We start from the raw sequence: 27,616 nt of genomic DNA, 5'->3' as shown, positions 1-27,616 counted from the left end.
GAATGTATGTAGGCAGAATGAGTGCAACTGTAGACAGCATGTGTTTTACTGAAGGCAGAATGAGCTGTAGGCAGAATCAGTGCTGCTACTGGCAGAATGAATGCTACTGTAGGCTGAGTGGGTGTAGGCAGAATGAGCTGTACGCAGAATGAATGCTACTGTAGGCTGAGTGGGTGTAGGCAGAGTGAGCTGTAGACAGAATGAGCTGTACGCAGAATGAATGCTACTGTAGGCTGAGTGGGTGTAGGCAGAGTGAGCTGTAGGCAGAATGAGCTGTACGCAGAATGAGTGCTACTGTAGGCAGAATGGATGTAGGTAGAATGAGTGCTACTCTAAGCAGAATGGGTGCAGGCAGAATGAGCTGTAGCAAGAATACGTGCGACTGTAGGCAGAATGGGTGTAGGCAGGATGGGCTGTAGCCAGAATACGTGCTACTGTAGGCAGAATGAATGTTGGCAGAATGAGTGCAACTGTAAGCAGAATTGGTGGAGGCAAAATGAGATGGAAGCAGAATGAGTGCTCCTGTAGGCAGAATGGGTGCTTCTGTAGGCAGAACGAGTGCTACCGTACGCAGGATGGGTGTAGGCAGAATGAGGAGTCACCTCCACGGCCCGGTGACTTCATAAAGCGGAATACTCATCAGCACCGTGAATTCCTGCGCGCCTGACAACTTGCCACTCCCTGTGTCCAATCTTGGTTTAAACATTAATGCCGTAATGATAAAATATATTGCATGATATAACAGTTTACTACAATGATTTTAGGGCAAACATTTATCAGCTAACATTCAAATACTTATTGAATAATAAGAGCAAACAATGTAGTCTTTAAATTGTGAGATAATCACAGTTGATTAATAACATCTGCCAGACCCCGAGATGAAATGATGTATAGACTGAATAATTTCTCTAAGTGTTAATTTACCGATTTTTCAACATTTCCAATTTTCATATAACAGAGTTTTAAGATCGTACCCATTTGTATTATAAGACATATTATTTCCAAGAATGTAATAATTTGGAGATACCAATGAATTATGAACTTCATCTATCAACAAGAGCGGGATTAATCATTTTTAATATTTCTGTCAACTTTGTTTAAACTCAGATCACTACCACCTAAACTTTGCAGTGAGTGTATTATCTCGAGTTAAACTTTCCAACTGAAGTTCTGCGTCAAATATATAAATGTATGTAAAAGGGTGTACGGAAAATATTATACAATCTCGACTGGTTTGCCTATCGTAGAACGCTTGCGCTCATTGACGCACTACAGGACAGGGTACAAGTCTATATACATCCGAAACCTCATTTCAGGAAAGATATCGCACCAGAACACGAATATAACATATAATAGTATGAGTCTTATGTGATTTTAGTTACAGTGTGTTATGTTGATCTCTTATACTTTAAATCTCTATAGGGTATCTAACGCTATACTTTTTTTAAACGCTCTGCTTGACTGACCTCAACTTCCGGTAACCGTCCCTGACGGAATATTGAGATTGTGTCAAAACGATTTGGGGATATTATTTGATCATCATGGCTTACTCAACATGACTGCGTCACTGCATTTATGTAGATGATGATACGATTTCTAATCAGATAACGCTCCGGTGTCATGGGGTGTATTTTCTCACACGTTCAAGTCTTATTTTCAAAGTCCGAAGACCAAAAAGAAACGTCCATGTTCAGTCGAAAGAGTCGAAGTCGAGAGGTCCTGCTTCAGTCGCAGACGAGCACAATCATCACCCCAGCCAAACAACGCGGAGGTGGATCAAGCAAAGTGCCGTACTCGTCTCTGGAGGAACCAAGTGGGGAAATAACTTTAGAGGATGCGGTTTCTCGGAGAGATAAAGAACTTTTACAACGATTAATCTTGACAGGTGCGTTCCAGCCCGCACCGTTTGACATACACGAAAAGAAAAAGAACAATCCAGTAGAATTGGCTTGTAAACTGGGGTTTACGGACATTGTCGAAGTTTTTCTTGATAATGGCTGCAGTCCAAACTTACCAACATCTCAAGGAAGATTAATTCATTCTGTCCTGGAGGGGATGAAGTGCGAGTCCATATCTCTAGAAAGTGGACGGCGACTGATTCAGTTACTTTGTGACAGTGGGTGTGATGTCAACATCAATGATGCTCGATATACATCCACACTGATGTATGCATCAGAACTTGGAGATACAGTCGTGCTGGACATTATTCTACGGCACTGTTCCACATCACAACTCAGCTATCAATGTGGGGGGAGTTCGTATACGCCTCTCCACATGTCAACAATGAGAGGGGATTCTGAGTGTGTCCGACAACTGTTGAAATTTTCACCCAGTAAACATGTGAATATTCGTGACCACTATGGTAATACTTCGTTGGTCCTTTCACTAAAAACGATGGAAAATAATTTGAAGTATTTAAACTCAGCAAGGAGAGACATGGACAGTGACAATAATGCAAAACGGTGGCTTAAGGAAAAGGAAAAATTACTCCGGTTTCAACATTGTTCAGTGTCTATTGTAGAAAGTTTGCTCTTAGCAGGTGCAGATGCTAATATGAATTGTCGAGATGGTCTTGGATCCCCTCTACCTCATGCCCTCTATCTGTGTAGGCTTGATGAAACAAATGGATTTCAGGATGAGTCGGTCAGTCATGGGCATGAATTTACCAACACAATGCATTTAGTTTCAACGGAAAAGATTCAGAACTTGGAAAGAATTAGTACAGACGCCAATCATGAACCACAGGAATTTTCAGTTGTTGGACAAGAAACTTTCTCTTTATATGCTGGCGTTGTACGCTTACTCATGCTCTCAGGTGCTGAGATTAACACACCGAAAGAAACTCTTTTCTCAAGATACCCGTCACTTACTCCTTTGCTGGAAGAAATCTTTGAGTTTTGGACCAGGTACCAACATACAAAGCCACCAAAGTTGATGCATCTTGCAAAACAGACTGTGCGGAACCATTTGGCGTCATTGCAGAAACTTCATGAACTTGATAAACTCCCACTTCCAGAGAGATTGAAGAACTATGTAAAACTAAACTGCTTGTAACCATGGTAACATACCTTGTGTGTTCTAACTATATTATGTTAGGAATAACTTAATATGGGTTATATTTGTCAGACTGCACTTAATGCACTTAGCTTTCTGAGGGAATAATGAAAGAATGGTTTGAAACAAACAAGAAAAAACAACTTTTGATTTTATATTTTGTATTTCATGTATTTATTTATTCTTCATACACTTACCATGTGCTTACCTGGACATCATTTACAATTGTTTTTTAAATGGTTAAATCAAAGCTTGACAAAATTGACATTTTCAAATTACGTTTGAATCTAACAATGCTGCTGTGGTGCTATTCTAGTGTGCTAATGATGCATTTACATACTTTGCACTCACATTTACACACTGCTGTCAAAAAAGATTGTGCACTAATTGTGCACTGATATCTGTCTTTCTAGTTTTACCTACACCTACCTGTTACGCATGCATCAAAGACACAACTATTTCATTGCTATGAGAATGCATATTAGTTCCATGGACTAATTTCATAGCTCACAAATGTGATGTATATGGTATACATAGTATACATGGTATAAGTTGGATTTTACTGCTGTTAAACATACATGTATATACAGATATGACTGTCGTTTAACAGGAATAGTGCTGCATCTCACACGCATCACACACACACACATGCATGGCATATTTAGCAAGAAAGACAATCTTAATCTTAGCATGCAGAGCAAGGGATGTTTTTAGAATCATTATTTTCTGTTTTATTTCAAAATTATGTTTTACATCTCGTGTTGACAAGTTTAATTAGTGTCTGTTTTCAGGATGCTTTTTTAGCATTGTTTAATCATGTGATGTCGGAGATGTTGTCACGCACTACCTGTCATCGGGATGACACGATTCGCTGTGCAGAGTTGCGTCCCTTGGGCATGCCAGAAACCTGTGATTGTGGGTTCGAATCCTGGTTCGCCCCAATTATATTGTGAGCACCCTACCCATGCTGGGTTTCACCAAAGTGATAAACGTCTGAGTCCTGCATCACTTTGGGCTTTCCTCACGGCATTAAGCTGACATGCCGTGATATGACTGGAATAATGTTAAAAGCACTGTTAAACCCAACTCACTCTCTCTCACTCACTCACTACCTGTCATCACTTGTCATCTCAGTATCCCATCATGTCTTTAGATAGTACCGTATTCGACGTAATAAGCCCCTAGGGCTCTCTCAAAATTAGAAATAGGCTCTTATTAGAACATAATTTTGGTGAGAAAAAAACAGAGTTGAAAGATCGTACAATTTGTGGTTTATACTTATAGCCTGAAATCATACGATAGAAAAGTCTGTGCGTATCATACACGACAGATATATTTTCCAGAATTTAATTGCCCATAATTAAGGGTGCATTTAACACAAGATATAGTGAACTCACCTTGTGGTCCTGTGCTTACTCTCTCATTGATAATAATTAAGTTTATAATGACCTGTTTATCCCTGAGCTGAGCTCCTCACGTGTCACCAATCTGCCTATCAAAACATCCGCGGCCAAGCGCTGCTGTTCAAAGTGTCAATAAACAATTGAAGGCATTTGATTTACTCTTTAAGTACTGACACCTTGTCCTCCATTTACACCCTCAATTAACAATAGTAATTGAAGTGATTGAAGTGGATATATTCTCTACATGTACAGTCCACGCTTTTGTTATTTATCGAGAAACATGATAAAAGATGTCTGGTCGAAATGCGTATAACAAACGACGGATACAACAAACTAGACTAAGTGGTCATTTTGAGTTCCTTATACCATATTCGACGTAATAAGCGCCCCGCTTAAATAAGCTAATAAATTGGCTATTAAACAATCCCAATTAGCACCCCTTCCGATTGATCAATGTATACAAGACTTATTTATTCGTGTATAATACAAACTCGTGTGTTATATGTACCCTTAATGATGGGCAATTAAGTTCTGGAAAAATATATTTGTTGTATATAACATTTCAGGCTGTCAGCATAAACCACAAAATCTATCTTTCAACTCTGTTTTTTCCAGCAAAATAATATTCTAATAAGAGCCCCCTTTTTCTAATTTTGAGAGCACTCTGGGCGCTTATTACGTCGTTTACGGTAATTGTAGTTTACTGTATGTTATCAAAGGATTTAACATTAAAATCAGCTGATGTGAGGCTGTAACAGTGATCAGTGAGAGACATCTGGTCAAACCGACAGCCAAACTTGTCAGGGTTTCCTGTTAATCTGGAGATATGTCTCATAACTGCAGGGAAATCTTAAAGGTGAAGTATACCCCAAAATATGGTCCAGGAAGATGAATAAACTAAGTATATCATCATCATCATCATCATCATCATCATCCTTTTGCTCAGATTAGAATCTACGTAGAGTGCTGCCTAAGGAGTAGACTCTAAAGCTTTTGACTGAAACCTGGCATGGTTGAACTCATCAACATTAATGACAGTATTAACAAAGATGTTTTATTGAATGCCCTTAATTTATGTTATATGTTCTGAACATGCTAAGCAAGCACAAACGTAACCAAATTGATATTTCTCCAGTGTATTGCATGTTGTGATAGAGCTTAATATCATGCATGCTTGTGATATGTCTCGTGGTTGTTGCTTCATGAGCAGTGATAGGACAAGGGTATCCAAGTGGTTAAAGTGTTTCCTCGCCGTGCTGAAGAATCGGGTTTCACACCCACATTCATACACTGTGTAAAGCTCGTTCTGGTGTCCACAGCCGTGATACTGCTGGAATATTGCTGGAATAGGCTCAAACCTGTCTCACTCTCTCACAGTAGTGACAATGTCAAGCTGTTGATCAGGGCTATGCTCACAAAGCAGTTGCAGATTTAAGACTTGCATAACTCTAGGTTGAATTACAGGGCCCACTTGTGCAACACGATCTTAGCGCTAAGATGATCGTAACTCCCATACTTTAACATAGGCTTACGAGAGTCTTAGCGCTAAAATGGCTTTGTGCAAGTGGGCCTAGGAGTTCCAATCACCTTAGCACTACAATTACTTTGTGGAACTGGCTCTGAATATTCATTATGAAATATGGTATAAGGGAAACAATATTGCTTCATAAGTTAGGTGTAAAAACTGATTATCTTGTATCTGGTATCTTGCTATTTTACCATCAGACATGTACTTAAAGTAATAATTGTATGAATTTCAGATATAATGAATGACAAGGTACTTTATGATATCTACAGTAGTTATTTTAATTCACAATCTCACATGATCATTATTATGAGTTAATATCCACCTGCACCACTGCAGTGTGATCGGTGCTGTAATATTCTGTGGGATTTGGTAAGCATGGTTTATAATTGGGCTCCATTTATTATCATGATTATTAGGATTTCTGAAAAGTCACATAGTAAATATACTAAATGAGATTTGTTTATGTATGTATAATGTCCTGAAGGTAAAACATTTGTATTTCAGTAAAACTAATGGTCATATTTGAAAATAAATTCTGAAACATTCTTGTTTTGAGGACAGCAGGTATATGTTCATTGGCTACACTTTGCTACCTGAACTTCACCTGCAAACTGACAATGCCTTCACACTATCTGCTCGGCTCGAGTTGTGAGTCCAAAGGTTGACATAAGTACCATTTAGCTATATCTATATATACCGTATTCGACGTAATAAGCGCCCAGGGCTCTCTCAAAATTAGAAATAGGGAGCTCTTATTAGAATATTATTTTGGTGAAAAAAAACAGTTGAAAGATAAATTTTGTGGTTTATGCTGACAGCCTGAAATGTTTATGTACGACAGATATATTTTTCCAGAATCTGATTGCCCATAATTAAGGGTGCATATAACACATGAGTGGGTATTATTTTCGCGAAAAAATAAGCCTTGTGTGTGTACATTGATCAATCAGAAGGGGTGTCAGTTGGGATTGTTCACTTGCTATATATTAGCAAATATGGCCGTGGGTGCTTATTAGAGTGGGGCGCTTACTACATCGAATACGGTACCACATATTTGTCATAATCAGGCCTCACAAGGACCATATTGTCACTGCCCAAATGTCACTTGTTTATATGGTAGTCTATTGACCGAGAGCTCCCAACAGGTTTGCTGTTTGTCTGTGTGGAGCTTTATTGACTCCTGGTACACAGCTGGCTGTTGAGTTTCAATCTTGTAGGTATCATGTTATCAATCAATCTGTCCAATATGTGAGGCACGTAGGAATACCAGCAAATTCTGTTTTCAATATATCTACGATAGTTTATATTTCATGATTATTGTCCCACATCTTGTGATACGCCACAAATAGTTGCAAGACAACTGATATGACATCAAACAATACTCACTCAGTCACACTTTTCATCATGCTCTGAAGGCATTTCAACACAATATTGAACAAGTGTCAAATTTAAGAACAAGTGCTTCCTTTCTATTAGACACTATGATTATTCCGGTTATCACTCAATATGTTTGTTCTTGAACATGTCGAACACATATATTTTTAATCCAATTTTACTCCAACTAAATAATGTTAAATAATTACAAAGTGAGTGTATTATCCTGTTTCCTGCGATTCTGATTGCTTGACATTTAATCAAAATTGAATGTTATTTTTCATACCTGCAGAAAAGACTTCTTTCTCAAAAGAGATTCCCAGTATATCGTATCAATGCTACACTACATGTTTTTATACTTTTTGTGACTGTTACTCTTCGATATCCTTAATTAGTTCATAGTGAACGTGACAAGTTATGTTTATGAAACAATCATGGTTCTGATATATGATATTGCTCGAATTATATACTGCAGCAGCGTTAGAAATGGGCACTAGTCCTGTAGTCCCAAACTGCCCAAGTAATGGTATCCTAAGGACTAGTAGAAATGGGCCCATTTTAAGGGTTTTGCTATATGTTATCATTATAAGGACTAGTGGACAAAAACTGTTAGTTTCTAACCCTGCCTGCAGTACAGTGTTAGCATGGTTATTTTAGACAGGTTGGAGTAATTCAAAATAAGTCAAGCCAACAAACAGAATTAAAACAGAGATGGATTACAATGTGAGCAGACAAACTGCCTGGTATACAAAAATGTGGCCTGTTCCTCGGTGGCTTCTCATCCCAGATTTAGTTATTACAGGGCAAGATTTAACGACAAATTGATATGCAGCCAGCTGGACTTGCTCCTGTCAAAGGTTACTGGCCCTTCTCCAAACTAACTGGCCCCAAACTAAATGTTGGAGGCTAGGGCTGAGTTACCCAGGGGGACTGAAAAGTTTAGAACTCCTCCCCATAAAATGTCGCTTCCTGCACTCTGAGGTTAAATCTTTGCTTCCATTTGCCTCGTTTTGTGGCAATTTATGAGCAAATAGACATGTTGTTGTACAGAACATTACAAAATGGCCGCCGGTTTGTGTCATTCTACCGACATGATCTTTGAATTAACCATTCACACAACCTCATCCCCCCTAAATGTTTACTTATGGACATTACAGCCTACATTGGGGAATTACACAGTGTTGTTACCATGGTAATACTGTTGTTTTAAAAAAAAAATTCAAGCTTATTTTTATTCAAGCAAGTCACAATTATTCGGGGAATGTTGATTTATTTTGTTTATTTTACACAAATATGCAGCTTATGTGGAGATTGAATACTGTATTCATATATCTGTAATATTACCGACAGCATTGCTACAGATTATTCTTTGTGAAATCTCTTTGTTAGCATGCGCTTCATGAATAATGATGGCTGTCATCTAAAACTACGGATGATCATTTTTCCCCGAATACCTATTTGAGTTGCATGCTTTTTGTCAAGGTTTTCTGTATGAAGGAAAGGTTTGGCAGATTAGGGTCATATGTAATGGGGTCTTTTTTCTGTGTCTGTAGGTTATGTTCACAGCTACAATACAAAAAGGAATATATTGACAATCTGATGTAGCGTTTATTCATATATTGACATTGACTGCCACTAACGATTCAGTGGTATGTATGCTGTAGATTGGAACGGCTGTTACCATGGTTACATATGGATGAAAAAACAGATATTACCAGATTGAAAGAAACCTATGTACAATAGAAACAAGTTAGGCATATTCAGTGTGCAAGTAGCCACCTGCCTGCCAGCCCCTGGGTAGCCAAATTTGAACTGATCTTGAGATTTTGAAATGTCCACAGCCATTTGACTGGTTATTGATTTTTTAATGCACACTGCTCTAATAGTTGATGAAAATCAACAAAAGTTCTCCCATTTCTGTCAATCAATACAACCTTTAAAACTAAAACTAAAATAAGTATCCATAACGAATCAAGGTTACGAGATCAGAGTTACAAACTTCATAATATTTACCTCATGATTTGCATAGCCTACCTGGCCAGCAATATTTGAGACTATTTCACACACTGAGCATACGCCCTGCTCAAGTTTCATACATCATCAGTTTCCATGTATCTTTTGGAAATAGCCTCGTGTTTTGATAAATGAATGTTTAGATATGACACTTGTAACTACTGAAAAGTAGGTATGAGATCACAGTCCAGACGGATGCAGGGACTGAGTCTTGTATACAAGGAGGCAATGGAAGCAGTTATAGTCAAACAAACAACTGCCATGGTATAGTTAGGAGACGGGTCATTAGATAATCAATTTTTCTTCTGTATTTCATTATATATCTCTTTGCAGACCAAAACAATGTGAGGGAAATAAATACAGGATACCATGTACAAAATGTTTATTTCATATGAATGTATGTAGTAAGCAGTGGGTAACATTTTTCAGGTGTACATACAAATTATCCAGGGATGAGAATTTTCTGCGGATTTCGTTACATCAAGGATAATTTTTATGATGCATGCTATTACAATATACCGTGAGATCTTCTACCCCATTCACAGGAAAACACCTTTCTGACCCCCCTCATTCTAGGTATGAAAAAACTTTCCTTATATATATAGCTATGAAAAAATATCATATTGTCCGCCAGTTAACTTTCAGTGTTTTTCTTTTATTAAAAAACCCATTCTCATCCCTGTATACATGGTATGTAATATGTATAAATTATCCAATAGACTGCTTCGGATATACTGTTCAGTTCAGAAACTATGTCTCGGTTATGAAAATATTAATGAAAAAAGAGAGGATTTTTTATGAGAAACACATCATATAAAAATGGATGTTTTTATGAGTAGTCCATCATGGAACTATTTGGACTTCATTTGTGGATGTGAAAGTTTAGAGAACTATGGAATTCTTTAATTGTATTCATGTTGATTCTACGGCTGAATCGGTCGCCAGTATTCCATGCTTGTAATAAGAGTGTGCCAAGGTGGAGATTTTGGTCTTGATGACCTGGAATAGTGTGTTGTAACCAAACGAGTGGTGTCCTGTCCACCTAGTCCACCCTGTTCACCCTGTGTGATCAATACTGTCCTATTGCTGGCTGTACTCGCCATAATCAGGATAATGCTCAATTATTGTGTATATTTATATATCTGTTATAACTGCATGTGCATGCTTTGATTTGTGTAAGCATTGATGATGTTCAATGTTTGAATAAATTGAAAACAGTACCGATAAAAAAGAATGAGTCTTTATTATGATTAAAACTGAACTTTTCTCCATAGCCTTTGAATAACTGTTCTATGTGTGGGAGACCACCTCCGTGGTCTGGAGGATAGAGCATCTTCCTGGAGAGAGGAAGATCCGGAGTTTGATCCCAGGCCGCGTCATATTGTGTTTCACTATAAGAACGTTTGACACATTAATTTCAACCTTGATGATCAGTTTTGCCAAGTTTCATCTTTTTATTATCACTCAAAGTATGTTTACAGTGTTTGGATAAATAAGGTTTCTCATATATCTATCCATGGTGAACCGCCTCCATGGTCTAGTGGTAGAGCATCCGCCCGGAGATTGGAAAGTATGGGGTTCGATTCCCGGCCACGTCATACCAAAAGACGTTAAAGATGGTACTTGTTGTTACCCTGCCTGATGCTCGGCATTAAGGGGCTAAAGTCTGGGGTTCGATCCCCGGCCACGTCATACCAAAAGACGTTAAAGATGGTACTTGTTGTTACCCTGCCTGATGCTCGGCATTAAGGGGCTAAAACAAGGAGCCAGTATGCTGAGTAGGGTATTCATGTTAAACTTCGGCATGGTATTAAGTCGGCATTTAGTCCTGACAAGTACAAGCAGCCACACACACACATATACACAGGAGGTGCATGCTATATAAGTGCAACAATCTTGTGATTCTAAACCCTATCTAACCTCACCTCTATGTTAAGGTAGGGACTCGGGTGGCCCATGCGTCTGAGGCGCCACAATTTGCTGTGCTGAGTTTAGTCCCTTGGGCACGCCAGAAACCTGTGATGGGTTCGAATCCTTCTTTTCCTTTATTGTTTTTTCTAGGTTTGTCAGCACCAGACCCATGCTTGTGGGTTTCACCCAAGTGGTAAATGTTTGAGACCTGCATCACTCTGGGTTTTCCTCAAGTTGAGACACCCTGATATAACTGGAATACTGTCCAAAGCAGTCTTAAACCTAACTCACTCACTCTAGGTATAGGTTGTTATAGGAATTGTTGAAAGATAATTCCCCTGTGAAGATTTTTGGGAGGAACAGTTCTTGCCCACCTCATGGTTGGAGAACTCATCAAGGGATGTGTATCCTCGCCAAATGGCGTGACAATGTCATAATCATTTTATGTCCCTTCAGATGGATGAAAAAAACCCATTTGTAATTGAAGTGGACGTAAAATGCACTCAAGAACGCCGTACGATCAAAGTTTCCCGTTCCCAGATCTCTCTGGAACCCGGTTGGAATAGTATCTATTTTTAATGAGAGTGAATTTTTTGTCATTCCTCGGCGGACTATTTGTTATAATTTTCGGAAAGGTCTATGGGTAAGGGCGGGTCATTTATTACAGGGATGAGTGAGTGGGTCAGAGGGTTTTGATGTACTAATGTGCTGAAAATAATTACCCTCGCCTAATATGTCATATGTTTGGATAACTCCCTGTGTCCTTTTTTTTTTACCCTTTTCACGACAAAATGCAAAAGCACTTTCTATTTTATAATCAAATGTCCTTTTTTCATGACACCCCCCCCCCCCCCCCCCACCCCAAATATGTGAATTATTTTTTATGACCCTTACCCAGAGACTGTCATATATTTTGGTGACCCTCCCCTCATTCCCTGTGACCCATATCTTGTAAAAAATGTTCTGAACTGAACAGAAAGTACGCGAATTTCTACATTATTTACTCAATTGTTTTTAACATGTCATAGTTGGTCTTCTTTATGTCGTTAGTTGTCGTTAGTTAGATCCTGAAATGCATGACATTTGAGAGACAGTTCACCGCAATAATTACGATTGATACAACAATACGATTAATCATTTCCCAATATTTTTCAGTCATATTTATGGTAAAATATAGTTCCATTCTTTGAATGTGTTTTTGGAGATATTACATTGTTGGGGCCCTTATTTGATATATAAAATATTCCACATCTCCCACACTCCACGCAGTTTTTAAGGAAATACGGTACAGAATCACTTAAGATGTTATTGACATATTCTTAAACTTGTAATATTGTTTTATTGCTTGTATGAGACAAGAATATTCCAGAAAATTTGTTTTAGTCATAAATGTTTTTTAGGTCTAAAAGATCTAGTCAGCTCCCACTCTCATCTATAAAATCAGTTATGAAGTTAATACTTTGTCCCGAGTAGTTTTAAAATTCCTTTTTTTATGTCTGTATTTTGCCATAGCTGTTCTGATAAGATATGTTTTTCCGCTTTTATAGAATTTCCCTTTTTTCTATTAAGCTTCCCATGCATGTGACATCTTCCCAAAATGTATTAGTCCTTGCTTTGATGACCTGTTCCAAAATGTAAAGCTGCCATGTGTGCAGAAAATCAGTTTAAGTTGGGAGTTGTATTATTAATGAAACGAGTGGTACGTTTAGAGTGTGGGTGTGAATGGGACACACGGTTAATCCAAGATATCTTTTCAGCAGTGATTGTATGTTTGATATCAGACACTCTAATGCCACCCTCTTCATGAGGTTTAATTCTAATATTTCTTCCTTTAGTGTCTGGTTTGTTGTTCCATATAAAACGAAAGCAACGTGTTTCTAGTTCTTTTATAAACTTTCCTCTTGGGTTAGGTCGGGTTGAGGAAAGGTGTGTTAGTTTTTGTAAAATAAGACTTTTTAGTACTGCAATTCTACCTAATGGCGTCGGGTGATGTGCTAACCAAGAGCTCATGATAATGTTTATGGTTTAAATTTAAGTTTGTCTTTGTATTTTGTTCTACCATTCATGACACATTGTGGGTCAAAATAATGTCGAGTAGAGTAAAACTATTTTTGATCAGTCTAAATTTCACTTTTTTGCAAATAGTTGTATCAGAGAAGCGTTGTGAGCCTATCCACAACTCTTGCATTCTGCTTGTGGTAATTGTAGGGCCTGGAAAGGACGCATCAGTTTGATGAGTTTCTATGTTTGTTTTGAAGACATTGTTCAGATCCGTGTAGTATGAGCGATGTATCTTCTAACTGTTTGATTGGCATTCTAGAGGTTGGCAAATAAGTAAGATCTGCCAACTGGGAAGTTATATTTTCTGTATCATCAATGCTTGTTTCTTTATTTTGTTATTATTACTTGGCGTTATTGCCAAAATTTCAGCTGATTAGCGTTTTATGTCAATAAATACCGTTAGGTGTGGCAAGGTTTGGACGGGCGCTGGGCCGATAAGGTTTCGCTCGCATGCCTGCTTGTACAGTGGGAGCCCTTTCCAGCCCTCATGCTTCCGTGGGTGGACACAAATGCATATAGCTCGTCTGCTGTACAGTAGAGAGCACATGGTTTTCGCTGCTGCCGCTCGGTCTAGCGCACGTCTCCGCCTTGCACACCTGGCCTTTTATATCCTTTTATATGTTAACTGAAGTCATCAACATCCCGGCCCGGGAATAGGTCTTCAGCAACCCATGCTTGCCGTAAAACGCGACTATGCTTGTAGTAAGAGGCGACTAACGGGATCGGGATGCATGTCATCGATCCCAATTAAGTGAATCGATGCTCATGTTGTCAATCACTGGATTGTCTGGTCCAGATTGGATTACTTACAGACCGCCGTCATGTAGCTGAAATATTGCTGAGCGCGGCGTTAAACAACAAACAAACATCAACCCCCCCCCCCGCCATCTTTGTGAAGCTATACGAAATAAGAACAGCGATCTGATTGGATATCGCGTTTTCACACAGCTCGTGATCTACGCGATGTGGCGCCAGGGTCGAGCCAAGCAAAGTGGGCTTGGTTTTGCTTTGATGTAGGCTAGTGAACAAGCTTGCCTCGGCAAGATGCTGACACTGCGACAGTTGTTTAAACGCCGAAGTGAAACCCCCATTTGAACCTAAGTTCAGCACTTGCATTGCGCAAAGAAATAATTACATTTTTCGAGTTATGCTCTGGAAACGATGCCTACCCTCTTTTGATGTCCAACATGTTGCCATAGAAACGCAAAAAAATCCTGCATCGCACAAGGCTCCAGTTCAGTGTATGCCTGATGTTTAGACAAAGTTTCATGAATAAACATTGAATGACGTATGACTTATGCTCCGGGAATTAAACGTGACGGGTGGACCAATTTTCTACCTCCCCTGCAAAACTTTATTTGGGCGGGGCATAATTAAATAAACCATTTAAGTAAATGTGTATGCACAATTATGTACTTTAGTTTATTGTAAGAACGCGCGCATTTGTTTTTGCAACAATATAGTTCAGTTCATATATACTGAACCGCAAAAGAAACGTCACCCCAAGTAACATTCGTGAAAAGTTGTCATTAAAAAAAGAAAGCAGATGACAATAAAACCGATCGCCCAAACGCAACCTTGATGATCAGTTTTGCCAAGTTTTATATTTTTAATATCACTCAAAGTATGTTTACAGTGTTTGGATAAATAAGGTTTCTCATATATCTATCCATGGTGACGTTTCTTTTGCGGTTCAGTATACTTAAAAAAGCAAGGATCCTTAGTTTTCGGGCAACCAAATTGCATATAATACGACGATTATTTTCCCCTTGTTGTCAACCCAACATCTCTGTGTTTGTCGTCATTCACTTGATGCTCAGTTAATGAACTTATTAGAGGTATAATTAGTGGTAATAATTACCTGACAAAAGGTTCCCACCGGGCTTTTGTGTGTCAATCAAAGAATTGCTTACGAATTTGGTTTGAGGTGGTGAATGTATTACATGTTATGTAATATGCACGTGACAGCACAACAAAAAAGGAATGATCAGTTGAGTTACAAAATAAACCTCACCGATAAAAGGATTAGCCGAAAATACGTTGATTGATTAATCGTAAGCGTTTATATGTAGGTTTACTCAAGCAGACGGAATACCCCCATATCTGGGCGGGAAGTGCCTATCTAAAAACAACATACTTTGTTCAAAGGATTAGCCAATACTACGTTGATTGTTTGCTCATTGTTATCTAACTCAAAGGATTATTTTTAAGAACCATGGACATCATGAAAATAGTTGTCACGTGTGCTCTCTCACCTCACCAACGAGACACAAACTTACGTGATCCGTTGAGAAACGAAAAAGATTTATAAAATCGACAAAAGCTATAAACATTTAAAAATATTGCTTTTATACAAAGACACGTGACATCGAACGAGTTTTATACAGCTGCAGATGTATGGGATACTGTTTACTCCTGTGGATATTTGCGGATACATTTATCGAACAAGGTATGTAACTGCCTGATATTATACATATAACTTTGGTCGGTTGTAATTACGATATTTACATTTTGTTTACATCCATCTAATGTTGCACTGACAGAATGATTCTTGTTCCTCTATGTCATCGTTGGGAAGTTCTTCGATGCGAGACAGACAACACCAAGTCGTTTTCACAAGCCTTTTCGTTTGTAGGCGTGTATATGTTACAGTCAACGTGTAAAATGTTATTCACCTGGGCAATTTATAAAATGTCTACATATTTCAGTCATCTTACAAATTGACTGAAAAATGACTACAATTATTAAAAAGTTCAAAAATGCTTAAAAGCACCACAATAGACTAATAATGCTAGGATTAGAAGCCCAAACATATAGGACTGTACTTTCCTTTTCTTTTAGTCGTATCATTATTGTTCAATGTGTTAAGGGACGCCCCTTTGGTGACAGCAGTCAGAAAACATAATAATGATTAAAACTATCACTATCGTCAATTCTACCTGTCTACAGATTTACCCTTGTCGTGATTAGTCGTGAACTAATGTTTATCGGTATACATGGACAAATGTTGGAGGCTATTCAAGGTTTATGTATGAATGTGACATGTTCCGTAAAGCTAAATGATTTTATCACAGATTCTTTTAATGTAACACTTGGTGTAAAACAAGGATGCAGATTGTCGCCCCCATTGTTTTCCATTTACATTAACGACCTGGTCACTGATATTAAGGGTGGTATTGAAATTGATGATTCTATTTCTCAATACTGTTATATGCTGATGATATTGCTTTGCTTGCCGCAGATGAGAAATCTCTACAGGAAATGTTACATGTTCTAAATAATTGGTGCCAAAAATGTCTATTAAATATAAATTCAAAGAAAACAAAAATAGTTAATTTTATTAAGAAATATGTAACCAAATCAGCGTGGGTTTTCTTCTGCGGTGAACATGTCGTTGATAATGCTTGTACTCTAACGGCAAGCATAGTCGCCGTTTACAGCAAGCATGGGTTTATGAAGACTTATTCTACCCCGGATCTTCACGGGTCACGTGAGTGGGAACTCTTATCTCCCATGCCAATACAATGGTCAGGTATACTGTATGGTAAATTACATCACTTGCCGTCATGGTGATGACACGTCTAATTAAATAACATCCCTGTTGACGAGTTGTTATGACAAAGTCGACATTTGATGCACCATGTTTAACAAAGGTGAAATCCTGGTTCCCAACACGCCCGTAAACACGCACAGATTCCCATCGACCAGAAAAAACAATGATGAGACCGGAAGCACGGTTGGCCCAGTGGTCTTTGCAGAGTTGCGCCCCTTGGACACGTCAGAAACCTATGGTTGTGGTTTCGAATCCCGGTTCGCCCCGATTATGTTTCTAGGTTTGATAGCACCACACCCGTGCTCGTGGGTTTCACCAAAGTGGTAAATGTCTGAAACCTGCATCACTTAGGGATTTAAGCCGAGGCGCCATGATATAACCGGAATACTGTTCAAAGCGCCCTACACCCAACTCACTCAATGAAGGGACAACCTAAGGACGTTCTCTTTATTGTCCATTATCTCCCTTTGTGGAATGCGATCCACACCTTGTATAGCGTCACTTTCTTCACCCACACGGGCATTAAAATCCAGACACAGACAGAAATCGGTTAGAGTAGGTCTGCAACAACCAAAGCGAAGCGACTATCGGGATCGCGGACAAACGACGAGCACAGTCGCCTGAGGTGGGGTGAAATGGGGTTTAATGTCGCGTTCAAGATTGTTGTACTTATAAAGCGACGTGTGTACGGGTGTGGGTATGTGTGTGTGGCTGCTTGTACTGTGACCAGTCCTTGTTTTAGCCCTTAATGTCTAGCGCCAGGCAGGGTAACAACAAGTATAATCTTTTAACGTCTTTTGGTATGACGCGGCGGGGATCGAACCCCGGATATTTCACCCTCCGGTCATTGTAATAAAAGCTTTCGTAATTAAATATCATTTTCAATCAACTTAGTTAATAAAAAGTGCAACAAGTGTGGCGTCTAACTTAATGGGGTTAATTTCGGCTTATTTTCAGCTTTAGCCATTCTCCAAGTGGACACGCTCCCGCATGCCGCTGTATAATAACCAACAAACAAATATGGCCAACAGGTATACGGAATACTGCAGGATTACCCAACATATAGATGCCCGTTTGCATGCCACTAGATGCTGTGGCCAGCGATAAACTCTATGACCCCATTGAACACATCTGGGACATGGTATAGGTAGACGTATAGGCCGCCGACCACGGCAGACGTAGAGGCCGCCGACCACGGCAGACGTATAGGCCGCCGACCACGGTAGACGTAGAGGCCGCCGACCACGGTAGACGTATAGGCCGCCGACCACGGTAAACGTATAGGCCGCCGACCACGGTAGACGTATAGGCCGCCGACCACGGTAAACGTATAGGCCGCCGACCACTGTAGACGTATAGGCCGCCGACCACGGTAGACGTAGAGGCCGCCGACCACGGTAGACGTAGAGGCTGCCGACCACGATGGCTGAATGTAGCAACGTGCTGCAAGGCAAGTGGGACTGATTCCTTCAAACAGCTGTTGGGAGACTAACGCATATTATAGATAAATGAATGAATGTTTGACAAATTGAGGAATGAGACAATAACTTAACGTGCAGAGTCGCTCGTCTGAGCTTGCCGTTTTCGCTCGCCTGGGTTCTACAAATAAATGTCTTCGTGTTTCATTTCCAGTTCGATTTTTTTCCAAATGTGTTTTACCATTCTCAGGGAACTAATGTTGGAATACGTGTCAAGTTATGTGCAGAAATTAAACAATCACCTGATTCATATCACGCCACAGTATGTATTCCTACGCCATGAATGTTCATCAATCTTTTGTCTGCTCTGAATCATATATTTGTTTTATCAAACAATTGTAGTCAACACATGTTTTCGTTGTTGAATTTAATTATTTAAGGATGGACTGTATATTTTTTCGGTTCCTTGAGGTAGGAATCGAAAAACCGATGTCAACCTTCGTATAAATCCGAGTCAATCTTTAAAGGGATGCCAGTTTGAATAATGCTTAAATGATATCTGCCGACGTGATTTTATTGTCTTTTATGGTGGTGTTTCAAGTATTGTGGTTAAAGGTATGGTTTGGGTACATTAAGTAAACATTATGCAAATCAAAACCGATCTTCATTGAATTCACCTTTCAAAATACTGAAAATACTTCTTTTTTTTTGTTGACATTTTTTATTCCTTTCGAAGAGTTGTACACCAGGTTCAGAGGTTACACAGTAGGTTTAGTCAATTGTAGTGACAATACGTTACATAGATGTACATTTCTTGTGATATAAATATAGCATGCATAATTGAAACACACCCACGCACACGCACACGCGCGCGCGCGCGCACACACACACACACACACACACACACACACACATGATATGCCTCAAGAAGAGCGTGAAAAGTTGTATCGATAGTCAGATATAACTAAAACAATTATGGTAGTATTGCTATTTGAGGCATAGCTGATCTATAGCCTTATTGTACAAGGCATGATTATTATATTAATTTGTGTAGGATTTTTCCCCATTTTCGTTCAAGTTGTAATAGACCATTGTTTTTGGTGGCAATGAATTTTTCAATCATCGCTGTCTCTTTTAGTATTTTCCTAAAATTATCAAAAATTGGTTTCTCGCCCTTAATACTTGATATAATTATATATCTATATCTTTTACTGGATATTATAATATGATTAAGTAAAAGTTTATTTTTGTCGAATCCAAAAATAACTGAGTATTTGGTAAGTGAGATCCTAGTATTTGTGTCAAGGTTTAAAAAGGTTTCCAGTTTGCTCCTAAAGTGTTTAACATATTCACATTCCCAATATACATGTATAAGGTTTTCGCCATTTTAGTCACAAAAGGAGCAAATATCATTATCAACTAGTTTCATTCTTAATAATTCCTTTTTGGTGTAAATTATTCTGTGGATAAACTTAAACTGAAAGTCAATCAATTTAGTATCTTTAGTACATTTTCTGAAATTTGAATAAACTTCTCTCCATTGAATATCATTATCAAAAAGAGATTGCCATTTTCCATTTACTAAGGGTGGTTTTGTTATTGTAATTAGTCTATCATAAAAGTACCTAGATCCTTGAACGGGTATAAATATATCCCTCAATTGTGGACTAAAATTTAAGTCATATATTGGTATTTTGATATAGTGATTGACAGCGTCTCTCCATTCTTTAGGTATACTAAGTTTAACCTTATTATAATCTAATATTGTACCCTGTATATCATAACGTACTTTTAATATTTCAAACGGCAAAAATCCATTCTCATTACATAAGTCCTTAATTGTCACTATACCCTTTTTAAACCAATTTTTAATTATGTAGTTTTCATGTTTAAATTGGTGATTTAGCCATAGGGGCTGTGATAGAATTTCGGAGATCCTTTCTGAATTTGTTGTAAATTTTCTGCCGTAATTTCCCCAAACATTTAAAACATCTCTCCAAAAAGGGTTTTTCACACATAAATATTTATCAGCATTGACTCCTAAATTTATCATATCAGTGAAAGAAATAACTGAGGGATTATCACATGTACTCTTTTTTAAATACTTTCTTAAAGTAGATAATTTTAGTGATTCTATAAATATTTTAATGTCCACCATTCTAAGCCCACCATCAGCATAATTTTTCAGATTTTGCCTTTTAATTTTATCTGGTTTATTATTCCATAAAAAAAAACTAAAAAAAATTATTTAAATTTGTAATAAAATCTTCTGGGGGGTTTGGCAGTGCCATAAAAATATGGACAAGAGTTGAGAGAGCCAATGACTTGATAACAGTAATTTTACTTATAAGAGTCAAGTTTCTTCTTCTCCAGTTTGCCAATAACCTATTTATTGTTTCAAGTCTTTTTCGGGTATTGATAACCCATAGATCTTGCAAATGGGGGTTGAGAATAATTCCCAACACTTCAAAATTGCCTACATGCCAGTCTAACTTCACAAATATTTGTTGAGCTCCCTGCTTTCGACCCGATCCATATGGCTTTTGTTTTATCAATATTTATTTTAAGTCCAGACATTTTAAAGAAACAATCAAGTATATTTATTGCTGCATACAGGCAGTCAGCCTCTCCGTTTAAGAATAATTGTGTGTCGTCTGCATACTGACCTAATTTGTACTCTTTCTCATTCAATACAATTCCTATAATGTTTTTATTTTCTCTTATCATACAGCCTAAGATTTCCACAGCAAAAAAGAAAAAGATATGGTGATATTGGGTCTCCTTGTCTGCAACCTCTTTCATTAATAAAGAAAGAACACATATGACCGTTTTGTTTTACACAAGAGGATGCATTATTAGTTAGTAGGTGTATCCATTTTATCATATAAGGCCCAAAACCATACTTTTCTAATGCCCTGGAAATAAACTGTCTTGATATTGTGTCAAACGCTTTCTTAAAATCAATCAGCAGCAACATTCCTGGTCTATTTAGTCTTTTACATTCAAACATAATGTCATACAAAAGTCTTGTGTTTTCGCTAATACATCTTCCAGGAATAAAGCCAGTTTGATTATCATGAATTAGGTGATCTAAAGTTGCTTTCATTCTATTTGCAATACATGTACTAATTATTTTATAAAGTGCATTCAGCAATGATATTGGACGCCAGTTTTTTAGAAATCTTCTGTCTTTGTTTCCCCTGGGTATACACGTAATGACTCCCCTTTTCATTGTATATGTCATTTCCTTATTTTCAAAAGTTTCGTTTATGAATCTAAAAACCCATATTTTTAAGTCTTTCTAAAAAAACTTAAAGAATTCTATTGGAAAGCCATCTACTCCTGGGCTTTTCTTATTTTTCATTTGTTTTACTGCCTTTGATATTTCATCTAAAGTGATTTTTTCTTCTAAATTAACCCTTAAGTCTTCATTTAGACTAGGTGTTTTTACATTTTTGAGTGTCCCCGTCAGTAATTAATACTGAAAATACTTGGATCAACCCCTGTCTGGTCACTAATCATTTCCGCTTTAACCAAAGAGTTCACGTTTGTTTTGTGATTACGTCATTATAGAATGGAGATACACTTGTGCGTTTTCAATTATCAACTTCGGTTCGACATAGCTGTAAAAGCGTTAAAATGGAAACCTCGTGCTATCGCGGGAGTGGTTGGTTTTGGTTTGTTGTTTAACGCCGCACTCAGCAATATTCCAGCTATATGACGGCGGTATGCAAATAATCGAGTCTGGACCAGACAATCCAGTGATTAATATCATGAGGATCGATCCACGCTATCTGGATCGATGACATGTATCAACCAAGTCAGCGAGCCTGACCATCCGATCCCGATAGTCGCCTTTTACGGCAAGCATGGGTTATGGTGAATACAGATATACAAATCAGAGTCGACTGTACGTTTCACGACAACATCAAGAGAATGTATACACCTGAAATTCCCATGACAGAAGACGAAAATCTTATTTAGCGATGCAAGGTCATGGATATTGCCTGTGTTATGCTCTATTACCCCAATGAGTCTAGACTAAGAGAAAAAACCCATATGTGGTGGAAACGTTATATAATGGTGCCCGACAATGGTGCCCAATTCATTACAAAAAATATTTAACAATAACTGACGCAATCCCTGATAGTTCAAACAAATTCCTGCGTAACATTAAATGAAGAAGTCAAGCATGGAGACCCTTCCGCGCAATCACAGTGTGTAGGGCACTCCCACAGTGATAAAACCGCAGTCGTCCTACGCTTGGCGTATTATCAATATACAAAAAAGCATGTTATTCCTATACAAACATGCTTTACACACAATGCCAAGCTTGTTGCGAGAGAACCCAACAGCGTGTGTCTTTACACAGGCTCACCCTGGATTGGTTTCAGTCCACCTTTGTGTGTATAAACTGCTGACTACAGAATGATACAGCAGGTCATGTCCCATTAGTCATACGCCCATTTGTCATACTCCCAATAGTTATACAGCAAACGAGGGATCAGTTAAAACAACAATAGGCATATACCCTTTGGTCAAAATGGATTAGTCCACTAATTAGAGTGAGTGAGTGAGTGAGTGAGTTGGGTTTTACGCCGCTTTTAACAGTATTCCAGTTATATCGCGGCGTGTCAGCTTAATGTGGGAGGAAAGCCCGAAGTGATGCAGGCCTCAGACGTTTACCACTTCGATGAAACCCACGAGCACGGGTATGGTGCTGACAAACCTAGAAACATAATCGGGGCGAACCGGGATTCGAACCCACAATCATAGATTTCTGGCGTGCCCAAGGGACGCAACTCTGCACAGCGAATTGCGGCGCCTTAGACGACTGGGCCACCCGTGCCCCCCCACTAATTAGAGAGCTTGGGATTAGTTTAAATAAATACCTATGATGTTTTAGGAACAAGTACAAGATTCATCTCAAACTATTTACTGTTCTTTATATTGTATATTATATTATTATGTATTATATTGTAACAACTTGGGTTCATGATGATGCTAGATTCCCCATCCCTCTCTGGAATCACCACCGAAACATTGAACCTCGCACGAACAATAATCTGGAAGGCTTCCACTACCGACTGAACAAGTCTCTGTCACATCATCATACAACATCTATCGTTTTGTTGAACTGATCAAGCTGATTGAGAAGTCTGAATCTGACAAGATGCGTCAAATTGACTTTGGTGCTGATCCCCAAGGCAGAAAGCGAGTGTATCGCGAGAAGGAAAACCGACTCATCAGATTGTGGGACCAACTCCAAGCACGGTAGGTCAGAAAAACTGTGTTCAGTTTCTGGATGCTGCTGGTTATCCAACTGACCACTAAATGTGAAACTGCAAACTCAAAATGTTCATATGTGATCTTGCGTTAATGATCATTTAACTTACAGTGATTACTTAATGTGATTATATATATATATATATATATATATATATATATATATATATATATATATATATATATATATATATATATATATATATATATATATATATATATATATATATGTCATAGGTAAGATTATAGGTCATTGATGATGATAAGTGCTATGCTGAATATATATGCTATGCTGAGGAGTATTAAAAGATTATTAAAAGTATTGAAAGTTGTAATTTTGTGTTTCTTGGATCATGCCACTTTAATTGTGGGTATTACAAAGGTAGTTGCTGGTGCAGTCAACCATACCATATGTTGTTTTAACCCGTATGACTAATGGGCCGTATGACTAATGGGAGGACACCATACAGCGTACAGCGATATATATATATATTATATAGCGAAGTGCAAGCACGTTCGTGTGTGTCTGCTTGTACTAGTACGGACTGATGCCGATTTATAGTGCTAGCCCACTGCCGCAGTTTAACATGAATACCCCACTCGACACAGTATAGTGGCTCCTAGACGACCAGTCCTTGTTTTACCCCTTAATGCCGAGCGCCAGACAGGGTAACAACAAGTACCACCTTTTAACGTCTTTTGGTATGACGCGGCGGGGATCGAACCCCGGACCTTCCCCTCTCCGGGCGGACGCTCTACCTCTAGGCCACGGAGGCGGTCCGTACATTCAGTCAACGCTGCCGATACCCAATGACAAGCGGCAGGCTGAAATTAGCTGCGGGTTCGTAACGAATAACGAACAGGCTTGAAATATGGTATCTTATTTTTGTTATATCAAGTATGAATAATGAACCTGCAGTTTGTTAGTGTTTCGTTATTCAAGAGTACTGAATTACTAAACAAAATAGACCAAAGACTATGTTATACTTGATTTCTCGTTATTCCGAGAACTACTGAATGAGTATGGTTTTACGCCGTTTTTAGCAATATTCCGGCAATATCACGACTGGGGACACCGGAAATTGCTTCATACATTGTACCCATGTGGGCAATCGAACCCGGGCCTTCGGCGAACGCTTTAATCGCAAGGCTAAACAGAGAACTAAACAGACAGATTTGATTGAATATAACGCCCCAGGCTCTAAATACATTAAGTGAAAATCATGAATAAGGCACAGGTTATATGACTGGTTTCCAGTTGTCAACACTTTGTTTACTAGACGTAGCCAGTGTTACATGTAACAGGCATGCTACAGTCCTGTAACAGGTTGATAAGTGTTTGAAATGTGTATGGCTCTTCACTGACAAGTGAAACATGCATTTCATTTTCAACAAAGCGTGATCATCTAAATTTAAATGTAGACACATGTCTTGGTTTGTCGTAAGGACGGGTCAACATCTTTTTTATAATAATAATAATAATAATAATAATAATAATAATAATAATAATAATAATAATAATAATAATAATAAAAACAACACGAGACATACGTACTTTTAAATGTCTGGGGATGTCACAACATAAACGTCTCTCTACATGTAAGAGCGCCAGTACAGGTTTATAAAAGTAGCATGACGAATCATGTACAGAGGACGCACAAGGTATGAGACAATCTTTGTTTAAACACATTGATAAATATAGTTACATTACCAACTACTTGACTAAACCAGACATAACAAAACCCATAATGGAAAAGTAAATTTGCACTTTCTATGCCCATATTATACACCCACTTGCACCTACAACTTTTAGCATAATATACTTTGGTGTGGTAACTGAATACGTCTACATCGATTTTTGATAACTCGTGTTGTGTATAAGTGTTATAGGGGATCTGCCACATTCATCCAGATCCATGCCATTAAATGATATTCTACCTTTATTAAGAACATTTACAAATATGTACAGATTCAATCTTTCAATGGGAACATCTCGGTTTGCCGGCACCTATTGTTCTGGGTTAAACATTACCCAACCATTACTGACAAGTGTACAATAGAGGGATTATGAGGATTAAAAAGGGATTTAAAAGAGGGCAACATGACTTTCGTTATTTTATTTCTCATGTACATACAGCATACATTATAAATTATACATGTGTTCATACATACAAAATATATAAACTTAAAGTCAGAAATTAAAGTGACTATTTACACTTCACATATATTTGAACTCACAAACCAATAAAATCTTGCCACAGAATCAGTATATTCTGTTGGTGACTTGAGCCCTGCCAACAACTCTTGCTTTTCCCTCTCAATACCGCTATCCACATTGCAGTACTTCCTCCTCTTTGGAGGAAGTCGCCCACCAGGCTGGATTTGCAGGAGCTGTGACTCTACAAAACACTATTCTTTTTTTATAATGTCAATGAATTGTGGTTGTTGCGGTATGTGGTGATGATGTTGTTTGCTGTATTGATAGTTGCTGTACAATCTTTCATACAGCAACGCCAGTGAATTGTTGTATTTCTTCTGCTCTTTATACGGAATCTGTACACCAAATTCTGTCCACCATGCTTATTTTCAACAAATCTCACTTGAAACTGTGCATTAGCCATTTTGACACCCTTTCCTTCCTGGTTCGTCATTTTATAGATTAAATGATTAATAAATTCGTTCAACATGATATGAAACTCTCGTTTGACACGTGTCAGCCAAGCGTCACCGTTAACGAAGCAGGGTTCACTGGTCCCTATAATCCTTTAGATAAGCATCTAAATTGCTGGCACATTTAATCTCTTACCATAACATTCAGGGTGCCGGCAAACCGAGGTTAAACCCTTTCAATCTTCACAAAGGGAGGTTCCCTATATTGTTGAAGCATATCATATAATTGGCATCAAATAATTCAAACAAGCCAGATCATGTGATTTTAACAAAGCTTCAAAAAAACCTACTGACAAAACTGCCTTTCTGGTTTGTGATGCTAAACAAGTTTGAGCTCTGGTCTTTTCAAGTTTGAATGTAAACCAGAGTCCTAGGGATCAGTGGAATGAGACGGTTTCAGTAAGTTCAGCTTTGAAATAACATTTCTCATATTTCGTCCAGATTTACCCCCATGCCTGTTCCCTTACATTTTCAAAGTCACCTATCATTTTTGTAGTTAACTACATGTGTTTCAAATAGACGATACACCATCAGCTAACATGTGTGCAAATCCGTTATTAAAGGCAGATGCAGTCACTGTAATATTCCTTTACGACACTCACTTTCCATAACGGTATATTTGCCATTGATATTAGTGATAATCATCTGGTGACTTAAACGCATCCCGGACAGGGTTGGTTGGTTGGTTTGTTTGTTGTTTAACGCCGCACTCAGCAATATTCCAACTATATGACGGCGGTCTGTAAATAATCGAGTCTGGACCAGATAATCCAGTGATTAATATCATGAGCATCAATCCACATTGGATTCCAAAGCTTCTGGCCCCCGTTCCTCAAAGCGATCTTAGCACTAAGGTGACCGTAAGCCCCATACTTTAGCATAGTCTTACGATCATCGTAGCGCTAAGGTCGCTTTGAGGAACGGGGCTCAGAAGCTTTGGAATCCAGATTGAAACCTGTGTCATGCCCAGCTCTTGCCTCAAATTAGTCTCAATGCTCCTGAAACAGAGTTAGTTTCTACACTAAAACTGACCAAAACCTAGAATGCTTTCGGGGAATTAGCCACGGGATCAACACACCTTCAAAGACAAACAGAGAGAGGTTCTCAGGCAAAGCAGGAATTCTTTATTAAATGTTTTCATCATCATCAAGCATATAGACATAATCTGACAATCTCCTTCATCATCAAACATCAAAGACATAATCAGACAAATAATTAAGCAGTGATACAAAAACTGTTAAGATATTCTTTGTTATATAATAGGCATGAGTTAATAAACAATTGCTTGTTATGTGATCTGACTTTGAGAACAATGCATTAACTTCAGAGACGTCTCAGTACTTAT

The 27,616-nt window shown here is 38.3% G+C and overlaps 1 protein-coding gene across 1 annotated transcript; it reads left to right on the top strand.

The window, feature by feature from the left end:
• The first annotated feature begins 1,487 nt into the window (after window positions 1–1,487).
• Window positions 1,488–10,552, top strand: LOC139449801 (E3 ubiquitin-protein ligase MIB2-like). The gene has a single exon (XM_071231336.1). The coding sequence runs from the start codon at window positions 1,621–1,623 to the stop codon at window positions 3,052–3,054; it is 1,434 nt and encodes a 477-aa protein (XP_071087437.1). The 5' UTR covers window positions 1,488–1,620; the 3' UTR covers window positions 3,055–10,552.
• Window positions 10,553–27,616: the final 17,064 nt, after the last annotated feature.

Source organism: Haliotis cracherodii, unplaced genomic scaffold (assembly GCF_022045235.1).
Source record: "Haliotis cracherodii isolate W230 unplaced genomic scaffold, xgHalCrac1.p SCAF_8, whole genome shotgun sequence".
In the NCBI taxonomy this organism is placed as follows: Eukaryota; Metazoa; Mollusca; class Gastropoda; order Lepetellida; family Haliotidae; genus Haliotis; species Haliotis cracherodii.
This window is presented reverse-complemented; position numbering and strand designations above follow the sequence as displayed.